Source organism: Talpa occidentalis, unplaced genomic scaffold (genome assembly GCF_014898055.3).
Source record: "Talpa occidentalis isolate TD23 unplaced genomic scaffold, MPIMG_talOcc4v2.1 talOcc4.12, whole genome shotgun sequence".
Classification (NCBI taxonomy): domain Eukaryota; kingdom Metazoa; phylum Chordata; class Mammalia; order Eulipotyphla; family Talpidae; genus Talpa; species Talpa occidentalis.
The window spans coordinates 10,751,154-10,768,306 of NW_023601212.1; the positions used below are offsets into that span (position 1 = coordinate 10,751,154).

The following is a 17,153-nucleotide window of genomic DNA, read 5'->3' on the forward strand; positions in this document are numbered from 1 at the left end:
CGGTCATTAGTATATAGTAATCACTTTAATTACTAAAAGCAAAACCACGGAATTTTTAAAATGTGCATATATATGTATATATATTTACAAGAATAGAGTTTAACATCCTCTGGGATATGTTTTCCATTTTCACCCTCATCAAAATAATTTGTAAAGCCTCAGATATATAATGTGGCAGCCCCTATAAAGAAAGCAGTCTGAAGAATCTTGTATGGATTAGGTTGAAATGATGAGTGAGTTAGTGAAAATAATGCCCTGTAGTAAATTCTATTCAACATATAGATTGAGAGTCTGTATTACCAAATATGAGCATGGGAAATCCCCTTTCCTGTCTGTTGTCTTTCTGGAACATTCCGGTATTAAGACACTCAGTGAACAAAGTTTTTTATGTGGCTGGCATAAGAGCAGGAAAGAAGAGACTGATCCCAGCCCTCTTAAAGCTTATGCTCCAGTGAGGGAAACAAACTGTGAGGAAGTAAACAAAAAAATTGGTAACTACAGGATGGTGACAGAAGAATTGGGACATTTCACCATAGATGAGGTATTTTAGATAAATCTGTGAGCTGAGACCTCAACAGCTATTAAAAGCTTTCTCTTTAAGTAAAAATAATTCAGTCCAAGCTTCTAACCATGAGTCTCTTGGACACTTTATTAAAATTTAAACATTTACCTCAGTAGCATAATCATGACTATTCAATTATGTATATTCCTGCCAGAGGTGATTCTCTGGCTTCTTTTCATCCCATCATCCTTCAGCCCTGTATCATCCTGAGATGTTGTTTGGCCTCATGGAAGGTGATGAGGCTAAGAAACAGCTGTTATTCCAGCTCCCAAAGTGGTAACTCCTCAGAAAGGAGTGTGGGAGCATGAGGCTCATGAGAACAGGAAGGTGACGTGGAGATGGTCTGACATAATTCAGGTTATGAATTAAAAGCAGCAGCCTATCATTCTTAGGGATAGTGGAGAAAACACTAAAGTGTTTTCTGTTTTTTAGTTATAATGTGTTGGTGGTGTATCAACTTTTTTGAACTGTGTGAATTTTTATTAATAAACTTGTTTAGCAATTTTAGTTTTTATAGTAAAAAATTGAATGAAAAGTGGGGTCCCCATATACTTCCCTCATGCCCCTCTAAATCCCCATACAGATAGTCTTTCCTATTGTCGACATCCGCCCACAGAATTGTTACCATGGATGAAGCTACACTGACATTTGTTACCACCCAGAGTCTGTAATTTACAGTAAGGTTCATTCTTTATGTTGTGCATTCTTTGGATTTTGACAAATATTTGATGTCATGTGTCAACCATTATAGTATCATGGAATAATTTCACTGCTCTGAAAATCCCCTGTGCTCTACTTTTGTCTCTCCTCTCTCCCTTTTCCCTCTTCTCCCTCCCCACTCTCACCTCTCCACTGCCAACCTGGTAAGCAGTGGTCTTTGTACCATGGAGCCATAGTTTTGCTTCCTCTAGAATGTCATATAGTTGAAATCATATAATTTGCAACCTTTTCCAATTAGCTTTTTTCATTTAACAATATGCTGTCAAAGTTTCTCCTTGTTCTCTGCATGCTCTCATAATTCATTTTTTAATCACTGAATACACTATTGTATGTTCAACATCCCTTATAATCAGGGAAATGCAAATCAAAACCACACATAGATACCATGGCAAACTAGCAACAGCAAATGTTGGCGAGGATGTGGTGAAAAAGGAACTCTCCTACATTGCTGGTGGGAGTGCAAACTGGTCCAACCAGTTTGGACCAGTGGAAAGCTGTCTGGAGGTTTCACAGTCTACTAAAAATGGAGCTACCGTATACCCAGCAATTCCACTCCTAGGGATCTACCCAAAGGACACAAAAACATTGATCCAAAAGACCACCCCTATGTTTATTGCAGCACTATTTACAATAGGCAAAACCTGGAAACAACCCAAATGCCCAAAAACAGATGACTGGATCAGGAAGATGTAGTGTATATATACACAATGGAATATTATTCAGCAATCAAAAAAGATAAACTCATGCCATTTGCAGCAATGTGGAAGGAATTATGCTCAATGAAATAAGCCAGAAGGAAAAAGAAAAATAGTGAATGGTTTCACTTATAGCAGAAATATAGGGAAACCAAATAAGGCATCAATGTTAAAAAAAAAATAACAGAACAAAACACAACAAAGCAAAAACATACAATTATAAATCAGAGACATCCTGCAGGGAAGGAGGAGGGAGAGCAATCAGAGGGGTGAGGGAGGAGCATAGGGAACTGTGGTGATGGTGCACAGGTACTTTGGTGAGGGACTACACCTGAGGAGGTGGGGGGAAGCAAATATTGTTAAAAATGAACAATGATGTAAAAAATAAAATATGAAAAAATAATACTCCATCGTATTAGAGGTGTTGCAGTTTGTCGATCCATTCATCTAATGAGACATCTTGGTTTGTTCCAAATAAAGCTGTTAGAAACATTTATGTGCAGGTGAATGTGAGTTTTCAACTTCTTTTGGTAAATACTAAGAAGCATGATAGTAAGTGGCATGGTAAGAATGTGTTTAGTTTTAAAGAAACTGTTGAACTGCCTTTCAAAGTGGCTGTTGCGTTCTGCATTCTCCCCATCAGTGAATGAGAGTACCTGTTACTCCACATCCTTGCCATTATTTTGTGTTTTCAGTGTTTTAGATTTTAGTTATTCTATAAGAATATTTATAATATAAAGGTGTTTTTAATTTTTAAAACAGAGAAGACACAATAAAATGGTTTATTTTTTCATTTTAGTTTTATACTGGGTGAAATCCTGTCCCACCAAACATGAATTAGCAGAGCTCGTCTTTATGAGTGGAGCTGCCCTTTGAGGAATTGTCTTCCCAACCTCTCAAGGGCGAGGTTTCTCTTCTGAGATAAGACCAGTGATGGCCGACTTCATTTAAATAAAAGCTCAGTCCAGTGGATTTACTAACCACTTAAATGTTTATTGAGCCCTTGAGTACCGCAGCATTGTGGTTGCAAATATAGGGGAACGGGTAAATACATAGTCCCAGCAGATGCTTCACATGGTGTAATGTAGATGTGCATAGTGCTGGGGTCGCCTGGGAGGGCGCAGTCCAGAATGGGATGGCCCAGAAAGGTTTCTCAGAGCTGAATCAGGTAAAAGAGGAGAACTAATGACAAGGCCTAAAGTAAGATACTGCAGAGGCACTGGGATAACTCAGATGAATTTGAAAGATACTGGTAAGGAAATGATCAGTCTCTGTGAAGAAGAATGTTGCTCAAGGATGGCATCCTGCCTTTTAGTGCAGGCAGGAAGTTCACTCAGAAGGAAATAATAGATGAAAGAACAAGTTTGGGGAAAACACATAATAGTTAGGGATGTGTTGGGGTTGAGGTGCCTTCTTTAAAAATGTAGCTAGAGATGCCCAGAAGCCGACTGAATATGCTGATCTGGTCAGGAAAGAACTCTGGGCTAAAGTTGAATGTTTTAAAGTCACAAGCATTATGTGGAAGATTGTTGAAATGTTGAACTGCTTGAGAATACTCAAAATTATGTAAAATTGAAATAGTAGGAGGGCCACGGATGGAAGCTGCAAACATCAACATTTAAATATTGGACAAAAGGAGAGAAAACTGAGATCAAGTGGGGAGATTGTAGTCAACTTTTAAGTACTTAAAATTAGAATGATTGCCCTTTGCATCTCATGCAGAGGTATAGGAATGGTAACATTTCAACTTTCCACAGAGTATTATTCACTCAGCAGAAGGCAGGAGTTTTGAAAAGAGTTGCTGAGTTTAGCCATAATACCATTAAAACAAATGCAAAGCCAAATTTTAGAGCATCGGGTACTTGAGTAATTAAAACCAGAGGACAGTCAGCAGACTGGAGCCTGTGTACTCACAGACTGGCCCAAGTCCTCTGGGGGTACTCCATGAATAATTACTCCATGAGTAATGCCTTTTGCTGCAACTCTATTGGAAGTCAAATTAGAAGCAGCATCCACTGAAACATTGCCTCCTTTGTGATAGTTCCCAACAGTCACGGGACTTCAAACAGCCCCACCAAGGTCATGATTTTTACCATTCAGATGAGTGGACATTTATTTAGGTTTTCTTCAAAGATGAAGACAAAAAGCTCTGGACATCAAAAAGCTAACAACTTGATAGACACAAGGAAGAGAGCCCTACTTAATATCATTCAGGATAAGCACCGAGGGAAAGGCATAAACTAGGCATAAAATGGAGTCAGGGTGGAATCTTTGAGGAGGTGGTGACATTTGATCTGGTTTTGGATGAGGGTAAGGAGTGAGAATTGTTATAAAAAAGGGGGGGGGAGGGGAAATTCCAAACGGAGGCAGAAGAAATTGAGAACCTACTGCATGTTCAGAGAATAAAAAGTAGTCTCAGAGAACAAGGGGCATATAGGTTACAGAGGCAGGCCTGTGCCTTCGTGAGCATCCTTAAAGATAATACTAAGTAGTACTAGAAGGCAGTCCCTGAAATCTTTATGAAAAATTATAAGAGCCAAGGTGTACTTTACCAAAAAAAAAAATCCCCCTTTAAGCATATTATAGGGTTGGCAGAAATGGGAGGAATGTTATATGGGCTACATTAAAATTTAATATGTGATATTTCAGCAAGAACCTTGATTTCAGAAGACTGGTTTTTAGCTTTTTTCATTTTTTTTTCCTGAAGGATAGTGGGCATGACTTCCTTAGAAGCTTAATATTTAGAACTGAAAAGTAGAACTACTTGAATCTACTGCAAAAATTTCTGCATGGACTCCATGGAGTATAGTTCTTGAGTCTTGACCTTTTCAGCATCGCAGAGAACTTTTGCTTCAGTCCTAACAAAGACATAATTTCTTGTCAAACCAAGCTTCTGAAGTGTCAAGTGTTTATAAAGTTCAGTTAATATTATTCTAGTCAGAAGCCAAGAAATAACAAAATGTAGTTTGTGATACACAGTTGCAATAATTTTTAAATACTAACCATAACCCATGACCCATTTGTCCTGACCTCAGAAGTCTCTCATTTCCCCACATTCCATGGATCCAAGCACCTGGGTGGAAGCCTGTGAGCACACCAACTCTATGCTTCTGAACTCTGTGGAATTATGAAGAATAATGGATATAGCTAGCTGCCTAGAACTACTTTTCCCTTTAAATTTATTTCTTTTTTTATAAGGTTGCTGCAGAAAAATCAGAAGATACACACACACACACACACACACACACATCACAAAAAGAACATTAAAAAAAATCTTCCAGCTCTTTTTCTGTGTGAACATACATGCAGCCTTTTTAAAGCCAAGATGGACTCTGATTCTGTATCAGTTTTATAACTGTTTGCAGTGTCAGTGAATTCCTGAAATGTTGTTTTAGTACCTGCATAGTGTCTCATTTCTAATTTTATAAACTGTTTAACAAATTAATCCCTTATGACTGGGTGTCTGAGTTTCCAAGTTTTGAAAGTACAAATAGCTCTGCCTTGAATATCCTTGAAATATCCCTAATTTCCTTGGGCTAAATTCCCAGAAGAGAATTTGCTGGGCATGCATACTTGAAAGATTTTTGAGAAGTGCTTTCAAATCATGCTCAGTGATTGTAGTAATTTACCTTCCCATACCCAGGACTTTACATTCTCATGGCTAACATATATTATAGGTGGGGGGAAAAATTACTTCGTTACTAGAAAGTAGCAGTGCTAGGTGCAAAAATCACTAAAAAACAATTTGAGCTGTAGGGACTGGGGGGAGTGGGGAGATCACTTTCCTTTTGGGTACCGTTCATGGAAGAGGAGGAATTGAAACTGGGTCTTAAGGCAGGAGAAGTGCTACATTCACAGAGGAACCAGATGCGAACACATGGCCGTGTGTGTGATCTCAGAGCCGGGCTACATGTAAGGAGTGCCAAGAGGAAGGCTGACCCTTGAGTGTGAACACCAGGTCTTCCTCTGCTTCTGTGTCTCCTAAGCTAACAGACTACTTTCTTACTCTGGGTGGCTAGGTAACAAGCACCTGAAGAAATTAAAACGTTGAAAGCAGGAAATCAAACCTATCAGAAAAAAAATCAGCCTAATTTCTGAAGAATTTGAGGTGTGGGTTCAGAAAATTGATAAAGTAGGAAAGTTACATTCCATTTAAAAATCTCAGCGATTAAGATGTAAAAATTGAATTCACCTTCCAATGTTAGATCTTTTTTCTTTAATTATTGGCTATGAATAAATCGGATCAAATATTTCATAGTTTTTATGGAGCCATTTTCACCAAAACTTAAGTCACCAAGTAGGATTTTCCTCTTATTGTTGGTCCAGATTACATATTACAGTCTGATATTTTTCCTTGGTGTTTTGTTGTATGACTTATTCTTTAAAACACCAGAAACCTCTTTCATTATTTGGATTATTAAAAGATTGGCAGCTCTGAATTATTGCAGTCCCAGTTCTTAATTGGATCCAGTAAGCTCCCCATGAACATTAATAAAGTTAAGTGGTGAGCGCTCCACCATGTTACACATTTAGCAAATTCTGAATTCAACTATGTACTTATCTATACCAGTGTATTGGTTATTTTCCTGTACTAATTTGCAGCCTTTCATTTCAACTTGAATTCTTTCTTGGATTCTTTGTAATGCTAGTGTGATAGTGATTGACTCAGCTTTTGTCTGGAATAGCCTTTATCTCTCCATTTCTGAAGGATAACTTTGCTGTATAGAATATTCTTGGTTAACAAGGTTCCCACCCCCCCACCTCCCTGGGTATATCATTCCATTCTTTGTTTGTCTGTGTCTTTGATTTTTGACAGAGTTGAGTTTGTTTGGGGACCTGTAAGCTTCATGAACTTGGATGTATAAATCTGTCCCCAGATTTGGGAAGGTCTCAGATATGATTTCTGTAGATAAGCTTTCTGCCTCCTCCTTCCTCTCTTCTGTGATTCCAATAATTTGCAAGTTCCTTCATTTTCATAGATGTCATAGTTCAGGTAGACTTTCTCATCCTTTTTCATTCTTTTTCCTTTGCTCTCCTTTTAGTGGATAAATTCAGAATTCCTGTTTTCTAACTTACAGGTACTTTCTTCAGCTCATTCCATTTTGTTCTTTATCCTGTCTTGTGTGTTTCATCTCATTCTTTGTATTATCTCCAGAATTTTTAGATTCTTATTATTTCTCTTGGTTAAATTTCTTGTTTTATTCACACATTGCTTTCCTGATTTTGTTGCCTTTGCTTTGCTTTCTTGTATTTTATGAACCTTGAAATAACTATTTTGGATTCTTAATATGTTAAATTGAAGATCTTCATGTCTCTGAGATTGGCTACTAAAAGATTATTGTGATCCTTTGTTGGCCTCTTATTTGCTTGATATTTTCATCTTCCTTGAAGTTTTGTGTTGCTGTCAGCACATTGTAGTAGCAGTCACTTCCTCCAGCTTTTGCTAATGTTATTTGGGAGTGAAATACCTTCTGTCAGCCCTGCTAGGCATTCTGAGGCTTTCGCGGATTTATGGATACATCTTTTCCATGCTTCTTGCTGTCTCTTAGGGCAGAAAGTTTATATGCCTTGAATGCTGACCACCTCCCTTTTGCTTTCCCAAGGGTGGCACTAAAGGTGAAGTTTTGGGTCTTTGCTGAACCACAGATTCAGTTTGTGCTCTAGCCACCTGCCAAAACACAGTCTCACCACTGCTATCCAGAACAAACACAGGGAGCTGACCACAGAATCAGCCCAGGAGCCCCAGTAGACTATTTGGAGACAGCCATATGAGGCATCCCCAGTGCATTATAGGGAAGCATCTTGATGGAATCCATGATGCAGTAAATAGACTTGGTCCTTTTAATGCCCTCTGAGAGCCCTATCTACCACTGTCCCAGTCTCTTCTTGTCTCCTGGTCATGCAGCATGCAGCTCACAATTTCGCACTCTGGATGGGATGAGACAGAAATGGGCCTCCTTGGTCATGTTACACACAGCTGGGCAAGTTGTACACGTCCTCACAACCTCTAACTTTTTTCTTGGCCCTGAGCTATGCCACCTTGGGGGACAGCAGAGGTGAGCAAAGTCAAAAGTGTTTGTATGACTTTCGCCATGCCTTTTTTTTGCACTTGCTTTTTTCTGCTCTATCAGCATGCTGGAACTTCACCACTGGAAACCTGGACTTCTGGAATTGCTCTCGTTTGTGGGTGATTGTGTAAGACATTATTCTCCCACAGGCAAGGGGAACTCAAACTGGGTCTGAGGTCTTCGTGCCAATTACATTACCCAATGCCTGGTTGAAAGAGACTCCACCCTGGTCGTTTGGCATGTGGTGCTAGTTATCACAGCTCCCACAAAGGCACTTTTGTCCATGGGGTGGAAGCCACGTGTCATTAAGAAGATGAGGGACATCTCATTCAGCCAGATTGCAGATGTTGCTGTCTGATGCCACCCACTTAGATGAGGCCTTTTCTGAAGAGATCAAATTGTGACTATTTTATATTCTACTTACTAATTATTTTATAAATTCATTACATTATTCCTCTTTTGGGTGATCTACCTATAGGCTGTATATACTATTTTTTAATAGTTTATTACCACTAGTAAATAGAACTACCACTATTTACTATGGAAAAATAGAGTAAAATACCTTTCTAGAATTTGAACTTGTCCACAAAGAAGCCAGGCTGCTAGTGAGAAACTTTCGGGGCTACATAAATTTCTCGTCTCTCTTGTTATCTGAAGAAGTTATTTCCTGGAGGCAAAATAATGTGCAGGAGCATGTTAATGGACATGTTAGTCAAGCCCACTAATTAGTATGTTTTCTGATGAGCTGCTCTGAGGTGCTCTTGAAGTATCAGCGGGACAGAAATCACTGTTACCTTGTACTGAGTAAATCATGGCACTCACTGTAGCCCGGCAGAATTGACACCAAGACCAACCGTATTCATGAACAGGTTAGGACTCATTACTTTTTTCAAGACTCTTTTCCACAGGAATTTTCACGTTTCTCTCTCCAGGCACTCTTAAAATGCAGTTATTTGTGTAGCTAACTAATGTCGTAGTATTGTCTGGTTTGTCTTTCCTTCAGTGATGAGAGAGAATTAGTACCAAGCCAAGCTCTGGCATTTCTGGAGCATGATAGAGAATTGTTAACAGGCTGCTTCAGGCAGATCCTAAGTGCTGATCAGGCACAGCCCTAGTGACCCAGGCTCTCGTGCACAGAGGAATAGGATCTGCTGGAACTTGACCAGTTTATTGTCCTTTGGAAGATATGATGTGTTTGGAATATAATGCAATATTTCTGTGATTTTTTTTTTTTTGCTGCTTATTATATATCAATGTAAGAATTTATTTTAAAGGGGATTATTTATAGACAAGAAACTAAATTTATATAATTTCATTCTTAGAGCTGTTCTGTTAAATAAATAAATGACATAGATCCCATCTTTACAGAGAAGGATACTGAAGCTTAGAAATGTTCCTCAGCCAAAGTCTGACTGTCTTGAAGTCAATGCTCTTTCGAAGCTGACTCTTTTTGTTACTGTCATCCAATTGTTGACTGAAGTGTGTCAACTAAGATTGCTTTCACTGACCTGACTGGGAACTGAATCATTCCAATCCCATGTGTGTGATCTGGGTCCAATCATTTGACTTCTCTCAACCTGACGGTAGATGAGGCTAATGCTCCTAACATCCAGGGCTTTCACCAAGATAACTGACGTCCCTGGTGTGAAGCCTGAGGACACTGCCAGACCCTGATGGAGCTCATGGAAATGGCTGCAGTGGCATTGCTGTTGGGCGGGTTTCATTTGAATCTGGCGTCTTGACCCAGTCATTGGGTCATGTTTGAACATAATGCTATCTTAAAAGGCTTTGAGGATGTTTGGCTTTTTCTTCAGAAAAGCCACCTTCAGAAATAAACTTTATTTTTATGGTCTGTGCCTCAGGTGTGTGCAGAATCCTGCAATAATGTTTAGTTTACTAATATTTTGTATGTTTCGTACATACGGATTTTAAGTGAGAATAATTTGACATCTTAAAAAATTTGTAATTGAACTGTTCAAGTTCTGTTTTACTTGTAATCTCTATATCACAACTCAGTACAACAGATAGTAGGATCAGTTCCTGGCATCCTGGTATCAGCTGGTTCACAGACTGCTACTTACTAGAGACCAGCTTTAAAATGGAGGTGGTTTGAAGTGGTAAGACAGGCAGAGGTTAGAGACACTCTGGAGCTGGACTGTAGGCTTCTCAGTGCCTTTAAGTGGTAGATAATGTGGCTCTAGCCTCCTGGAATGAGAGTGCGGATTGGATGAGACAGTGTGTGCACAGCGCATGGTGCATAACAAACCGTGTCTCCTCTTTAATGGGAAGGTGCTTGCTTGCGACCCAGACATCCTGATGTTTGTTGCAGTTTCTTTCCTTGAATAAAAACATTACCAGCTATTTGTTATTGGTATTTTTGTCTTATTTTAAGTGTTTGATTTCATAACAATTTATTTATAAAGTAAATCATTGGATTTGTTCCCACCAGTGATACCATGAAGAAGCAGGCAATGAGAAAAAGGCACAACAGTGACGTGGAAGACGTGGGACACACAAGCCGTAATAGAAAGAAGACCAAGTGGGAAAACCTAGAGCCTCTGGATACGGGCCTGTCTTTAGCTGAGGATGAAGAGCTGGTGTTACATCTGCTCAAAAGTCAAAGTTAAATACTTTCTGCTCTTCTCCTTGAAACTTCTGCTCGTGGATAAGAAATTGAAAATTATATGGACAAAAAAGTGAAGAAACAGTAGCTTTGGGTCACTCAGGTAACCTGAGTCCCGTGGCCTAAACGCACGCTCCCCAAAGAAGCAATGGTTCTCGAAGCCCTTGCAGGACATGCGTGTGCCTTCCCAGAGAGAACTCAGGGTGAGGGTGGATTCTGACATTTCCCAGCCCCATTTTCTGGCATGTTCTCTGTTAGATCTTATACACAAGTTCCTACATCTTATTTTCAGAAATGCTTCCTCTGTTTTACTGAGAAGTTCTGAAGATCTTGTTTCATTGTTAGAAATTCCTGTCTTGCGTACCATACAGAGGTTTCTATATGCTGTTAAACCAGACTGCTCACACTTGGGATGTGTTTAACATCTCTAAAGAGACAGATGGTGATGGACCAACCCTGAGGAAGAATGAGTATTTTTTCATTGAGATGATCATTAATAAACATAGTTCCTATAAAATAAAATATTAATGGTTTCATTGTGTCTAGTGATATGAGAGCACGCTTAAGGAAAGATTCTTAACATTAAAACAGTTGGCCCATTCCTAAGAAGTGAATTTTTCCAGTTCTTCAGTTAGCATCTAACTTAAACAGCTTTGCTAACCTTGAATAAAACCTATAGAAGTCCTGAATCTGAAGACTTTGTGACCTAAAACCCAGTCTCTTGGCAAGCCCCTCACTGACTGTAGATCTTCTGCAAGTGCCTTGATCAGCAGGCACCCAGAACAGGCTCCTCGAGCAAAAAGCCAAATACAAAGAAACCTCTTTGGTTACAAATACACGTCAGGTTCTTTATAAAGAAAAAAAGCTGGGCCTTGGTGTGAAATAACTGACTTTATCATGGATTTGTCACCCTCTCGCTACTCTCTCCCTTTCCCACTTCCCACTCTAGGCACAAACAATCATTTTCAGTAAAGGTACAGATCACTCATGAACCCAAGAAAGGGGTGGTTAGCCTCGCCCCTCTCACAGACACTTCTACCTCAGCCCCAAGCCCCTTTTTGGAAAGTTTCTCCTTTTACATCCATTTTCTTATGAGCAGCACTGACACCACCAGTCATGAAAGCCAGAATGTGGCAACCCTGCCCTTCTCTTTCCCTCCCTTCACTCACTGCTCCTCTGGATTTCTCTTCTGTGATGATTCCCTCAGCCATTGTTTCTTCCGTTGTCGTGGAATTCAGATCTCCCTCGTCACCTGCTGTAACTATTGCAGTGATCTAACCGTCACTGTGCTTCCAGTTCACGTTTCTCTGGAATTCTCTAGAATTGTCTTCATGGCTGACCTGTGTGATTCCTGTTATAGTGCTTACCATGCAGATGTAACACTTGTTTATGAGCCCTTTACATGTGACTCGTTTCTTGGGAGCAAACTGACTTGTGTTTTCTATCTTGGGCATCCGCATAGCCAGACATAGCACTTGTGCTGTGATAGGTTCCCAGTAAGCCGGCCAGGGAGATACCCACATGACATGGCAGACCTCTCCTGTCGCGCCCGCTGCTCCCCTCAGCTGTGTATTTCAGTCAGTCTGCCTGTTCTGTTCCCTGCTCTGTCTCTTATGAGTCCTCTCGCCCTCCCATGCCTCTGGCCTATACCCCAGCTCTTGCATTAAAAAAAAAAAAAAGTAAATACTTACTAAATGAGTAAATGGACAGTAATAAACCAAGACAGTTTTTAAAGGTCCCTCATATTATCAATATGTCACATCATCTCTGGTAGAAAGGACATAAAGTGAAGGAATTGAGAACTAGAAGAAATGGCTGTAAAGGGAAGAATGCCTCTAATAGGGAAAATAAGAAAGGAATTCAGAGCATTACAACCTGGGAAGATTTTGGAAGTTTCTGGTAAAGGGTCTCTGGACCTTGTATTCAAAGGCCAGAAAGATATAGGCGTCTGTGAGAAGATTTACCATTGAATGTTCTTAGGCCGCTGCGGATGTTTTTTCCTAACCAAAGAAAGGAATTACATCAGTTGAATTACCCTGTATATGTAAACATTGAATAATATGCCTTTGGGTCATAAGCTAGTTTGAACTGTATTCTGTCTCTGGAACTGAGTGGCTCTTGACAAATGTATATATTGTTGACAATTTTAGTTTATTTTGAAAACTAATACATCAGAATAATGTTGATAGAAAACTCAAGTAACTAATATATATATTTAAATGGACCAAATCAGTTACTGGTTTGGCTACCCATTGTGTTTTGCCGTGGCGTGTGGGACCATGTTTCCTAGATCTTTCACCTCTCACATCAGGGCTGGACAACAACTCGGGCCAGTGAAAGTAGCCACAAACACAGAGATTCGCCTAATGGTGGGCCTAATTCTCTGGAAGGGACAGTGAGACCTTTTTTCCTCAGAGTGATATACAGAAGATGAAAGAAATTCTTTACTCGCAGGGACTGAAGGAAGCAGGGATGTGGATCTGGGGCCTCTAGCAGCCATTTCTGTAGCTCCCCACCTCCGTTGTCTCCTGATGACTACACAAGAGAGAAACTCATAACCATGAGCGAGAATGTTTGTTCATTCAATAAATGATAAATTCAGCAATTACGTATGCCGGGCTCGGTACTTGTGAGAAATACAAATAATTCCCTCCCCTGTAGCCCCCATTGTCAGGGAAAGAGAAGCAAATTGTTAATTTGAAAAAAGATGAGAAGGGGAAGATTATCATCTTGAGTGCAGAGGCTATTGCAGGCGAGCAGATAGGAGGCAGGACATAGGGCGTTGCTGGCCTTGGACCCAAAGACTCATTCTTCATGATGCTTCTCCATGGCCGAGAAGCCATTCGTCAGACTCACTGGTGTAAAGTGATCCCTAAAATTGCGTAGGTCTCTGAGAGCAGAGTCACACAGCAGCAGGATCTGCTGGAGGACTGCCATCTCATAAGCTTAACATGGCATTTTAGATTTGTTTGGGGCTATAAAAAATGGATACGTTTAATTAAATGTAATTAATTTTGTTACACAACATTGGAACTACCCTGGGCATGGAAAGTCATCTCCATGCCTGGCAGAGCCTGCCAGAGGATGCAGATGTTCTGGGAAGTATGGGGAGGAAGCAGCCTGGGGAAGTGCTAGTGGAGGTAAAAGGAAAGGAACTTGTAACCATGGTTTGAAAACAGTTTCCTATCTTCCCAGATCATTTTAATTAGACGTCTAATCATAGTGTGATTTTCTTTCCCAGCCCCTGCTGAGCAGGCAGCCCAGGGCAGACATGTTTTATACCATATAACCCTGTGCCTGTGCCTGCTGAATCAGGAATTGGCCGCTACACAAAGCCTGGCCATTAGTCTTTGAGAGAAAGGCTGGTGCAGAAAGCTCTGCTCAAACAGGGACAAATCAGGCAAATAACATGCTCGGAAACTGTAGGTAATCAGCAAACTAAGATTATGAGCCAGACCAGGAAGCAAGTACTGTGGGCAGAGGTTAAGAGTAAATGGTGAAGGGCCCACTTGCTCGTGGAATGTGAAACAAATCCATGGAGCTTGGCCAAGTTGGGGCGGCCAAGACCTGCAGGCTCCGGCTGTTGAGCTCCCTGACCCTCTAGGTCCTCTCCCTGAGACTTCCTCTCCCCATAAATCCTCCTCTTAAATTTCTCCTGCAGTCTGTCTCCTTTACTGCCTGAGTTTGAGACTCCATTGCCTGGGCCTGTCTGTCTTTGGGGTTTTCGGTACCTTAAAGAACTTCAGTAAGACTCCAGAACAGTCAAGCGTAGTGCTTCGTACACTTCAGTGTGCCTGGGTCGCACTAAGTATGTTTTAGACATGCCAGTTGCGATTCAGCGGTCTAGGGTAAGACCTGAGATTCTGCATCTCTGACAACTCCCAGGTGCTGGCCCCTGGCCACATTTGAGGAGCAAGGCTCTAATGGAATTCAGAGAGTTATTAAAACCATTATTCACAGAGAGGGATTCTGTCAGCATCCCAGCAGGAAACAGATGGTGCACACAAATGAGGATAATCTAGGGGGATTTAATGAGAGGGGGATCTGCATAGCCAGGATAGGGTGTAAGGAAACCACAAGGGGATGGTTTGCCTGAGCTTGGTAATGGACGCGTTCCTACTCCTCACCCTGAAGGGAGGAGGGAAGGGGATGCAGCAGGTTTCTGACCTTCATTTGACACATGCAACCAGCCAGGATAATAAATTCTGCCACCTCACTCTCCACCTCTCTGGACCCCTCCTGGTGGTCCCCACTGGCTCCAAACCCAGTGCCAGAGAGTGAAGTGCCCATAGGTGTCATATGTTGCTTGTGACACTGGGGAGGGGGGCAAAGAAGAAACTGGCACAGATATGTAGGTTGTAGATAGGTGCAGTTCTGTTATGTGGTAGGTGAAGAGAGGTCCTCGCGGACTTTGTCCCTGCAACCCCTGCAGTATCAGCTCTGCTCTAAGTTCTAGACATACTGCAGAGAGACAGCAAGCACCGCAGTCCCCTCCATAGGGATTAATGTTAAGGAAAAGCACCAAGGAGAGAGAGTTAGGGGGAGAAAAACAGGATTTTGATGAAGGCCAGTAAGACATCTGGAGGGCCCCAAGTCTGACAACAGGGCCTACTCTTCAGGCAGGTTAGCAGCACCTTAGCGGCAGGATGTGCAGGAAGAAAAACATCCAACCTAGCGATGAACCTCACTAGAGAAGTCATGACCTCGGCCTCTAGTGGTACTTGGGTGCTGCTTCCTACTTTTACTCTCTCCTGCTCTCCAAGACAACTCTTTCACAATTTCCCTCTAATCCTAAACCTCCAAAACCTCTTCCCCTTCTCCACTCTTGGCTGATGACCTTCCTTTTGATTTTACTGGGAAAAAAGACATAGTTAAGAGAGTCCTTCCCCAGCCTCCACCTACATCTCGTGCACATGCTCTCCAGGTACCTGCCACTCTGGCTCAAGGACATGCTGGATCCCAGCTCCTCTGATCCTCTCAAAGACCTCACGTCTGCACTGGACCTCTCTCTGTCCCACATTATCAAATCCCCTCCCTACTGGTTATTCCCACAGTAACCAAACATGAGGTAGTGTCTTCCATCTTGCGAAGATAAGTTGCCCCTCCTATCCCTTTCCAGCCCCAGTTCCCTTTCACCTTTTCTCATTACAGCCTAACTCCTCAAGAAAGCTTGTCTGTGGGCCTCCCCGGTGGCGCAGCGGTTGAGTGCTGGGTTGCGAAGCTGCCCGCGGCCTCTGCGGCGCTGGTTCGATCCCCGGCTGCTCCCCGGCCACCGGAGGAGGATCCCACATGGCGCGCAGACCTCTCCTGCCGCCCGCTGCTCCCCTCAGCAGTGTACTTCGGTCCTTCTGCCTGCTCTGCTCCCCGCTCTGGCTCTGGTGAATTCTCTCACCCTCCCGCGCTTCTGACTGTACCCAGTGCATGTATAAACAAAACAAACAAACAAATATAATAAATAAATAAAAAAAAAACATGCCTCTAAAAAAAAAAAAAAAAAAAGAAAGCTTGTCTGTATTCCCTGTCTATGCTTTTCTCCCTTCCCGGTCTTTTCCTTTGTTTATTGAGGTATATTTGATATCGAATAAGGCCTCCCTGGTAGCGCAAACAGTTAAGATGCAACCTGTGAAGGGTCTCCCTGGTGGTGCAAGGGGTTAAGCACCACACTATGAAGCAATCCATGGCTTCTGCAGCACAAGTTCGATCCCTGGCCGGCCAGGGAGCTACCCACATGGTGCAGCAGACCTCTCCTGACTCGTCTGCTGCTCTCCTCAGCAGTGTACTTTGATCAATCTGCCTGTTATGCTCCCCACTCTGTCTCTGGTGAATCCTCTCACCCCCCCACACCTCTGGCCTGTGCCCCAGCTCTTGTATGCATAAATAAATAAATCTTTAAAAAAATTAATAGCAAATAAACTGCATAGGTTTAAAATAGGCAACTTGGTAAATGCTGACAATGTGCATCTGTCCTTAAAACCATCACTACAGTAGACGTTGAACACAGCCATGTCCCTTAAGAGTTTCCTCATGTTTCTATTTCATGCAGTTTCCCAGTCCCCCTGCCAGCCCGTCCCTCCCACCTTTCCCAAACACTGATCTATTTTGTTTTCTGTCTCTATAGATTAATTTACATTTCCTAGAGTGTTACCTAAATGGGATCACACAGGATGTATTCATTTTTTGATTCCTTTCACTCAGCATCATCTTGATGTTCACCCATGTGGTATGTATCAATCGTAGTTCATTCCTTTTTATTGTTGAAAACTAATCCATTGTATGGCTTATACCACAATTTGTTTATCCATTCATGGATAGGTAAAAAAACTTCCAAGTTTTGGTAATTATAAATAAAGTTGGCATGAGTTTTGTTTTTTTTAAAGATTTATTTATTTATGCATACAAGAACTGGGGTACAGGCCGGAGGTTTGTGGGGTGAGGATTCACAGAGACAGAGCGGGGAACAGCAAGGAGACTGACTGAAATACACT

General features: G+C 41.5%; 1 protein-coding gene across 1 annotated transcript in view; it reads left to right on the plus strand.

Annotated features, from left to right (window-relative positions):
- DDX10 (DEAD-box helicase 10) overlaps positions 1-15,834 on the plus strand; it is a 219,261-nt gene extending 203,427 nt beyond the window's left edge. Inside the window, exon 18 of the mRNA XM_037505225.2 lies at positions 10,495-15,834. Within this exon, the coding sequence (XP_037361122.1) occupies positions 10,495-10,672 (178 nt within the window). The 3' untranslated portion in view covers positions 10,673-15,834. The remainder of the gene's footprint in view (positions 1-10,494) is intronic.
- The last annotated feature ends 1,319 nt before the right edge of the window (positions 15,835-17,153 follow it).